The sequence below is a fragment of the Mus caroli genome, chromosome 2 (genome assembly GCF_900094665.2).
Source record: "Mus caroli chromosome 2, CAROLI_EIJ_v1.1, whole genome shotgun sequence".
NCBI lineage: Eukaryota > Metazoa > Chordata > Mammalia > Rodentia > Muridae > Mus > Mus caroli.
In genome coordinates this window covers 169622162-169631757 of record NC_034571.1, presented here as the reverse complement: position 1 = coordinate 169631757, position 9596 = coordinate 169622162, and the positions used below count along the sequence as shown (strand labels likewise).

The 9596-nt window shown below is 57.8% G+C and overlaps 1 protein-coding gene across 1 annotated transcript; it reads left to right on the top strand.

Moving 5' to 3' along the window:
- The first annotated feature begins 2136 nt into the window (after positions 1 to 2136).
- On the top strand, positions 2137 to 7159 carry Hrh3 (histamine receptor H3). Its single transcript, XM_021155888.2, has 3 exons — positions 2137 to 2706; positions 3711 to 3877; positions 5206 to 7159. The coding sequence occupies exons 1-3, from the start codon at positions 2457 to 2459 to the stop codon at positions 6124 to 6126; spliced, it is 1338 nt and encodes a 445-aa protein (XP_021011547.1). The 5' UTR covers positions 2137 to 2456; the 3' UTR covers positions 6127 to 7159.
- Positions 7160 to 9596: the final 2437 nt, after the last annotated feature.

Genomic DNA, 9596 nt, shown 5'->3' with positions numbered 1-9596 from the left:
TCCGAAGGTCCTGAGTTCAAATCCCAACAACCACATGGTGACTCACAACCATCCACAGTGAGATCTGACGCCCTCTTCTGGCGTGTCTGAAGACAGCTACAGTGTACTTATTTATAATAATAAATAAGTCTTTGGGCCAGAGAGAGCGGGGTTGACCAGAGTGAGCAGAGGTCATAAATTCAATTCTCAACAACCAGATGAAGGCTCACAACTATCTGTACAGCTACAGTGTATACGCATATACATAAAATAAATAAACAAATCTTAAAAACAAACAAACAAACAAACAAAAACAACAAGACTGGGACCGGAACTGGCCAAGACTTTATAGGGATTTTACAAATTTTTATTGACTCTCATCCTCAATCCTGTGTCAAGATAGGGACATTCAGCCATTAATGAGATCTAAAGATCCCTTTAAATTCCCTCCCAACCCCATTTCCTGAGAGCTCTGAGATTTCTGAGCAACATGTCTGGTTCTACTCACTTTCTTGGGAAGAAAGAGAGCAGCTGAGAGAAGCATTTTGGAGGTGCTGCACANTACGGAGAGTGAGCCCTGCCAAGCCCTTCAGGCCACACGCAGGCTTGAAGGGCAGGCTTGATTGTGCCCACCAGTTCAGCTGGATCTTGCTGTCCAGTTCCAGGACATGTTACTTTGACCTCCTGTTAAGTGCCTGAACCCAGTGCAGCCTCTGGACAAGTCAGTGTGCTGTGGAGGGGAGCNGAAGGGTTTGCTTGTAAGAGCAGATCAGAGAAGGCTTTCTGGAGACGATACATTNGAATTTACCCCTCCCCCATAGAAGCTTCCAGGGTGCCTTTGGGGGGCTGAGACTATGGGCTTGGGGTTTTGCCAGCATCCCCAAGGCTGGAACAGAGAAATGCCAGTCCCCACTGCCCAAAGTTCTCAGAGAACCACTTGGGGTGGGGGAGGGGCAGGTCCTCACATGACCAGTCTCTGGCTGTCAGTGTGGGGTGCTTGAAGCGGTGCCTGGGGTCCCCCTCCCCCACACTCATACCGTCTACATTTCTGTCCACTTTGAGGCATCCACTGATGTGTGCTGTTGGTGACAGAGGACAGTCACTGCTTCCCTCTCCCTCGGGCACTGTTCTCTGTCTGTCTGCTGTCTGACTATTCGTGGGTCCCAGCCTGATGCTGGGTGGCTGTTTCCCTGAATGTGAATGTCTGTGTGTCAGAGCGTGGGTGTGTCTGTCTGTCTTCAGGGAGCCTCTGCTGCTGACTCTGTCCTTGACCTCCAGTATCTGTGTCAGAGAAGGGGGGCCGGCGGCTTTCCTCCTCCCCCTCCCACAGGCACTAACGCAGCTGCCACCACCCCGGCTGCACCCAGAACTCAGTGACCTCACCTGTCCCCTGCAGCAGTGACCACCCCACTAAGGTATCTCAGGGGGCATTCGTGGCCCGAAACCAAGCTGCTTTGTGGGTCGCCCCTCCACCCACTGCTGCTGAGNTCTGGGTGAATGTTCTCAGCTCTGGGCTGGGTCCGCTCAGGCTTGTTCTTCCCTTATGTAACTNCACATCTGTGTGTGCCTTGCAGGTCACCCTGGACCCTGTTCTGAGCTCTGTCTAACCACGTGGAGATTGAGACCCCACAGTTCTGTGCATATGAGGCTGGAGAGAACCCCTGTTCTCGGCATCACTTTCAGGGACCCCTCCCCAATCTTTCTTTGGACATCTCTTACCCCAGAAACCTACTTGTCCAAAGCAAGATGAGAAAGGGAGTCCTGAGGCGCAAGTTCCCTAGAGCTGCGGGGCAGCCATTCTCCACCCCACCCGAGCAGTGTCCCAGGTCCTCACAAGCTTAGGAGCTACGGACAAGGGTCGGGCAGGGGTCACCAGGGGCGAGGGCACGAGGGCGAACGGATAGCCAAGGGACCAGCTTCTAGGTGCGACCTCAGACATGGTCCCAGCCCTGTAGCTGGTTATTGCCCGAGTCGGGCTCTCCGCCAGCCGCGGTGCGCACCCGGGCAGGGGTTCTAGTCGGCCGGCGGGCACGCGGCGCTGTCCGTGGTGCTGCCCGCGCCGGGCGGGGCGGAGGCGGGACGGAGGCGGGGCGAGGGCGCCAGCCAATGGCGGGGGCTCTGCGCGGGGCGCGGGGGGCGGCGGGCCGATCGCGGGGCGCACTTGGCTGCGCGCTGAGCTAGGGGTGCACCGACGCGCCGCGGGCGGCTGGAGCTCGGCTTTGCTCTCGCTGCAGCAGCGGCGCAGCCCGCCCCACTCTGCTCAGATTCCGATACCAGCCCCCTCTGCATCACCCTCCAGGACTCCAGACCCGGCTCTCGCTCCGGTCCCGCGGACCATGCTCCGGGCGCCCCCCGGAAAACCGGGCTGGGTGAAGAGCCGGCAAAGATTAGGCTCAAGAGCAGGGGCCCCGCCCGGCCACCCAGCACTCGGCCCCTGCCCTGCCCAGTGTCCCCGAGCCCTGTGAGCCTGCAGGGCCATGGAGCGCGCGCCGCCCGACGGGCTGATGAACGCGTCGGGCGCTCTGGCCGGAGAGGCGGCGGCTGCAGGCGGGGCGCGCGGCTTCTCGGCTGCCTGGACCGCTGTCCTGGCTGCGCTCATGGCGCTGCTCATCGTGGCCACAGTGCTGGGCAACGCGCTGGTCATGCTCGCCTTCGTGGCGGATTCGAGCCTCCGCACCCAGAACAACTTCTTTCTGCTCAACCTCGCCATCTCCGACTTCCTCGTGGGTAAAGCCCCCAGACCCTGTCCGCTGCCAGAGTCCAGGGGCGCGGAGCCCGGGCTGGGCAATGGGGCTTGGCGCTTCGATCTGGGGTGGCTTCTCAGGGGTTCGGCCTTGGGAGAGGAGCTCTAGAAACCTTAGGATGGTGGGCGCGGGAGAAGTTCCTCGCCTCCCGGGCCGCAAGACGGGGGCTAGGTAGGGATGTCCCCGGGGAGGCTGCCCCAGCCGGCGGGCGCTCAGCAAGGCGCAAGGCGCAGCGACTGCCGGTGCAGCGCTGGCTCCTGCGCCGAACCAAACAAAGGCAGCGGCGCCGGACTCAGGATGCTGGGAGGACGCTGGGGGGAGGGGACATAGAAGGGGGATTTGGGGAGGTGTGCTGGGGAAGGGGACCGTAGGGAAGGCGGGGGTGAGATGAGGGAAATGCTCGGAGGAGCTCGTTCTCACGTGTCCAAGCTCTGCTCCCAACTGGGGGAGGGGGGGCGGGGCTCGCGGTGGGGGCCGGAGCGCCAGACACCTGTTGGGGCTGCGAGCTGCTGCGTCTCCCAGACGCTGGAAGCCGGTTTGGGCGGTGAGAGCGGCTGGCGCGGCTGCAGCCAAGAACCCTTTAAGCCAAGAGAAAAGCTTTCTCGGTTTTTAAGCTGAGAAGGGAGGCTGTCCAACAGCCAGGGTAGGGATGGATGATCGACTCCAGAGCCAATCAAGCCAGGGAGGACATATATCCCATTTCCCTCTTTTGGCGGTTGGTGGGGCTGGCAGAAGCCCAGGTTCTGTGTTCAGAGGTCCCTACATGGAGGTCCTTCCTCCTGCCACCAGGTCCAGAAGACATTGATGGGCTGGAGGATGGCAGCTGCTCAGTTGTAGGGGGACAGGGTGACTAGGAGGATAAATAAGATATAGTACTGGTCCTAGAAAGGTGGCTACCCTATGAAGGCCAGGCTCTGCCCTCTCTCTATGTGGTCAGTCTGACCCCAGCTCTTGAGCCATGGTCCCACCACAGCTGCTTTCCTATAGGTGCCTTCTGCATCCCATTGTATGTACCCTATGTGCTGACCGGTCGTTGGACCTTTGGCCGGGGCCTCTGCAAGCTGTGGCTGGTGGTAGACTACCTACTGTGTGCCTCCTCAGTCTTCAACATCGTGCTGATCAGCTATGACCGATTCCTGTCAGTCACTCGAGCTGTGAGTTCTGGGATGTGGGCATTAGAGTTTTACTCTGTGTGTTGGAGAGCACTGGACAGGGTATGGCTGCTCCTGAGTTATAGGCAGATACCCGGTGGTCTTGCTCCCTTTTGACCTGACCAGTGGGCCATTTTTCTGTGACCGTTGGCTGCCAGTAGTAGTATTAGCATGAGGCAGGAGGTTGGCTTGGAATTCCATACTCTTGCAGGAAGGGGTATCAGGGTCCATCCTCTATCCTGGACAGGTACAGGATTCCTGGAACTGAAGGAGGGTCTTCATCCTTCCCACTTTTGTGTACATGAAGGTGTGCTCATGTAACACCAGGAAGCTGCAGTCCCTAGCTGCTCANGCTCCCCTAAATGGCTGTTGTAAGATAGCTCTGGGATCCAGGCGGAGGGAGCGGAGGACACTGGTGTGGAGTGGGGGTCCATTTCCCACTTTCCCAACTCCTCTTCTCAGTGGCTCACTCCCTTCAGGTTTTGTCAGGATGCATCCTGAGGATGCTTGCAAAGAGCACCAGCATGGAGCCCTCTTGAGCTTCCCTAGGTCCCCTGTACCATCCCCTGAACCACAGGGCTATTGTGACTAAGGTACCCAGTACAGTGCTGGCATGTGGCATGTGTACCCTAGACCTGTGGTTAGCTTGTGGTTTCCAAGGTGGCTGTCAAGTACACTTGTCTCAGCTGTCCCTCTGAGGCCCCTCAGCAGGAATTTTGGCCCCTCCTGCCACCCTTCCCCTTGCTTACTCATNGTACTTGGAGCTTTGTTTCTTGGAAAAGACTAGATGGTCCCACCTCCCTACCTTTTCTAGCCATTCACCTTCTAGAAAAGAAGACAGACTATTTAATTTTTTGTGGGTGGGGTGGGGTGGGGTGGGGGGGGAGTCTCTAGCAGTGGGGGGCCAGCTGGTTTCCCTTCTGTATTCCCAGCTCCAGTAGTGAGAGGAAGGAAATACTGGTGCAGAGTCGGGACAAAGCCCTTCCCTTTCAGCACAGCAAACCATCGAAGACAGCTCTCTGGCCCTTGCAAGAAGCCTCACATCAGAAACAGTTGTGTGTGGCCTCTGGGTGTGGCCAGTGCTAGTGACACAAGCAAAGGCAGGGGGACCCAGTGGAGCTGGTGGAGGATGATGAAGAGACAGGATTCTGGTTGGTTGTGGTAGGCTCTGAGGCTCCGGGAGAATNTGTGGGCATCAGGCAGGCAGGGGACACAAGCAGGGGAGAGAAGGAACGTGGCACCTTACCCAGAGCAGACATGGAAGCTGAGGCTTCTCTGATCCTCCAGTCCAATGCTGCTGACCTGTTGTTGATCTGTACAAACCACTGCAGGTCTCCTACCGGGCCCAGCAGGGGGACACAAGACGGGCTGTTCGGAAGATGGCACTGGTGTGGGTGCTGGCCTTCCTGCTGTATGGGCCTGCCATCCTGAGTTGGGAGTACCTGTCTGGTGGCAGCTCCATCCCCGAGGGCCACTGCTATGCTGAGTTCTTCTACAACTGGTACTTTCTCATCACGGCCTCCACCCTCGAGTTCTTCACACCCTTCCTCAGCGTTACCTTCTTCAACCTCAGCATCTACCTGAACATCCAGAGGCGCACTCGCCTTCGGCTGGATGGGGGCCGAGAGGCTGGTCCAGAACCCCCACCTGATGCCCAACCCTCGCCACCTCCAGCTCCCCCCAGCTGCTGGGGCTGCTGGCCAAAGGGGCACGGGGAGGCCATGCCATTGCACAGGTATGGGGTGGGTGAGGCAGGCCCTGGTGTTGAGACTGGGGAGGCTGCCCTTGGGGGTGGCAGCGGTGGAGGCGCTGCTGCCTCNCCTACCTCCAGCTCTGGCAGCTCCTCAAGGGGCACTGAGAGGCCACGCTCACTCAAAAGGGGCTCCAAGCCATCGGCGTCTTCAGCGTCCTTGGAGAAACGCATGAAGATGGTATCCCAAAGCATCACCCAGCGCTTTCGGCTGTCGCGGGACAAGAAGGTGGCCAAGTCGCTGGCTATCATCGTTAGCATCTTTGGGCTCTGCTGGGCCCCGTACACACTCCTCATGATCATCCGGGCTGCTTGCCATGGCCACTGCGTCCCCGACTACTGGTACGAGACATCCTTCTGGCTTCTGTGGGCCAACTCAGCCGTCAACCCCGTCCTCTACCCACTGTGCCACTACAGCTTCCGTAGAGCCTTCACGAAGCTCCTNTGCCCCCAGAAGCTCAAGGTCCAGCCCCATGGCTCCCTGGAGCAGTGCTGGAAGTGAGCAGCTGCCCACNCTTCTACGGCCAGGCCCTTGTACCTGTTCCAAGGGGGAGTCCAAGCGTGGGCCCTGCCTTTGTCCGGGGTCTGCTCCAAATGCCATGGCAGCCTCTTAGAGCATCAACCCGGCAGTGGGGCAGCATGGTAGGTGGGCCAAGAGCCCTCGCTGGTGGAACTGGAGTGTGCTGGCTGGCTTTGCCGCCACATTCTCCTTCACCACAGAAGAGACAATCCGGGAGTCCCAGGCATGCCTTCCACCTCCACACACTCAGTGCAGTGCCAGTGATGTCCTCCTTTGCATACTTAGTGGTTGGTGTCCTCCCTAATGCAAACCTTGGTGTGTGCTCCCAGCTCCTGCCCTGGCAATGCGCCCTGCATGTGCACACACCTGCCACACTCCCACCACACACTTGCAATACCTTCTCTCTCCCAAGACGATCTGGGGACGATGTCCTTTGCTGCAGCTGTCTCTTGCTTAATCCCAGAGCTCAGCTCCTAACCCCCTCTCCCTTCAACTCTTTGCCCCATGAAGTGTCAAGCACCCCAGGAACCTTGAAGCTTCTCTGCTCTTCCATTCTGGATGTTTTCAGGAAGATGGAGGAGAAGAAAACATCAAGTCTGTGAACTTGATGTTCCTTGGATGTTTAATCAAGAGAGACAAAATTGCCGAGGAGCTTGGGGCTGGATTGGCAGGTGTGGGCTCCCACGCCCTCCTCCCTCGGCGCTGCAGCTTCCGGCTGAGCGGCGCCAGCTGCTTCTGCCTGCCCCACCCCCAGGCTCGGGACGATGGCCCTGCCCTGCTTGCCCCATCTGCGCAGTCAGAATTTGGGGGTGGGTTGGTTGTGGGGTAGAGCGGCTCTTAGGCTCANGGGACAGTCAGCAGGAGGGAGAGCAGGTTCGTGACACCTGGGAGGAATGCTTTGCCTCGTCCTGTGTACTTACCTCAGGCCTCTGCATGCTCTGCCATCCTTGTGCCCTGGTGTGCTGCCTCTGCCAATGTGAAGACACAATAAAGTGTATTTTTTTATGGGTGCTGACTTTTGGGGACTTTGTGGGTGTAGCTATTGTTCAGGGCTCTAATCAGAGGTCCAGTGGAGCCGAGGATGTGGCCTGGGTATTCTAACTGAGATGGAAGAAAAGCCAGGCTGTCATCCCAGGGTGTAGTTCCCATAAGGAACTGTTCCCAGCAGTGCCTCATTGTAAGACTCCCCAAGGATCTGTGGGCGAGGCCCAGCAGGTACCCCCTTTCAGGAGGGTGGTATATAGTCTTGGGATGGTTCACAGAATACAGATCTGTAGCCATTCCAAGGTAGGTGCTCAGTTTTCATGTCAGAAAGCATTCATTGTCATGCCCTTGACCTTACACATGAGTAGCCAGCCAAGTGCTGGCAAGACATGGGCCCCAGGAAGGGCCTTAACCATGCTTCATACTTTGAGANAAGCTCAGAAAAATGGCAACGAAGGGGCTGGTGGGGCCACAGAGGGCCTCCGAAGTTGTGAGAACTGCAGCTGGGCTTGTGGGCGTGAGAGATGCAGAGTCACCAGCGCAGGCAAAAATCTGGTGATGGTTGTGTGTGAAGGTCGGGGATGGTAGGAAGACCAATGGAAGGTGGGCGGTACTGCCCTCAGAGGACAGCCTTATGGGTAGCCTCACCACCCGGAGCAGGACAGCCTGGCCCTGGCTGTCACCTTACCATGACCTTGATCTTTAGAGACGTCACCTTTCCTCCTCAGAGCAGGGAGGGATGCTGCCACCANNTCTAGACACCCTGGGGTCTTCACTGCAGTGAGGGACAGANGCCAGAGTAAAGTTTCAGGTTAGCTCATTGCTGCACAGGGGAGGCAACCCACAAAGCCTTTCCTCCTCCAGATGTGCAGTCCCTGCAGCTGTGCCAGCACTTGTCTTCCCCAGCTACTTGACAACCCCCAAAAGGCAGAGACCCTCCCTCTTCTGTCTTTCCCTGGATTTGAGTCTGGCTTCCTCTGGGCTCAAGCAGGTCCTCCTTTCCTCGAATCACTCAGGCCCCTCCTCAGTCACTGGATTGTGGAGTGAACCTGGGGATTCTGGGTCTCCCTTCATAGTTAGTGTTCCTTGTGCCTCACTGCCCCAANCTGGGCCTTATCCTAAGCAGTTGGGAGTGGTGAGAGTAGATACCACATTTGCTCAGCAACCCCCCCCCCAATCTTGTCCCTGAGAGCTAAGAGGTTTCCTGGCTCCCCCAACAGGCTGGTACTGGCTCCCTCACACTGCACCAGGCCTTCCCTCCTCAGCGGGTATCTGTCCCCAAAGCCCAGAATGATCTGGGAAAGGAGAAAGGACAAAGGGTACTTCCAGCATAGCCGGTGGCCAGGCTGCCCCTCCGCCCGGCCCTACTAAATGGCTACAAATTGGAGGATAAAAGCACAGGCTTTCAAGCAATTTTGCCTTCAATCTCTGGAAACTGCCGCTCCCAGAGTCGCTGTGTGGGGACGGAGGAGGAGAGAAGAAAGACACGGAGTCTATTGGGCCCGCGTGTGCAGCAAACAAACAGGAGGAGGGGGCCCTCTGCAGTGCCAGCCAGCCGCTCCCATAGTCCCAGCCTCGAGGAGACAGAGCTGGGCTGGGGTTCAGTGGCACAGATGTTGTTTACTGAGCACCTACTGTGCACTGGTGCCAGAAAGATGGGTTGCCAGCAGAGCAGCACAGATGTGGGCCCTGAGCCAGAGGTGACAGATAAAGAACCCCTGGGATAAGCAGTTCTAGGTCAGAGTTGTCTTGGGACTGGGAGAAGGATCAGTTACCAACCAGGGACCACCAACAGGGACAGACTTCCACTNGGATTCTAAGTCAGGGCTATGGCCAGGCTGAGGGCCACCTGGAGGAGTGGGTCCCCCTGGGTGTTGACCCTGACTGCACAACTCTTCACTCTTGGCACTGACTCTGAAGATGCTCCATGGAGAGAGGCCCTGACACACACGAGCTGGGGACCCTCCCAGCCTGAAGGAAGAGCTTAAGCTAGTGGGGTACCCAGCCCGTTCCTCCACAGAAGATGACTCAGAGCCAGGGCTGTGAGTGGGGCTGGCTGGGGTCTCTCTGGCAAGGCTTCCTGAGACCTGTTGTACAAGAGTCATCTTCTCTGTTCTCTGTCCCATCCCAGAGCTTCTGGGCAGGTTCTGGGGCGTGCGGAACCTTTCACTGAGAGTTAATAACAGTGCTCTTGCTGGGTTTGAGTCAAGGTTAGCACCCCATGTCCTCAGAGTGACCCCACAGGACTGTGCGCATTCTCCATTCGGCAGGCTCGCCCCACATCATACGTTGGCAATCGGCAAGGAGCCAGCATTTGAAGCCAAGCCTGATGAGGAGCCCAGGCTCCTTCCACTCCCTCTCTTCTTCCTGAGCAGTACTATGCTCAGTACTGAGTGGTTCTGTGCTTTGGATACCGTGGATGGCAGTGTCTGAGCTGGTCCCTCTGCAGGAATCTGTCCTGGAAGACA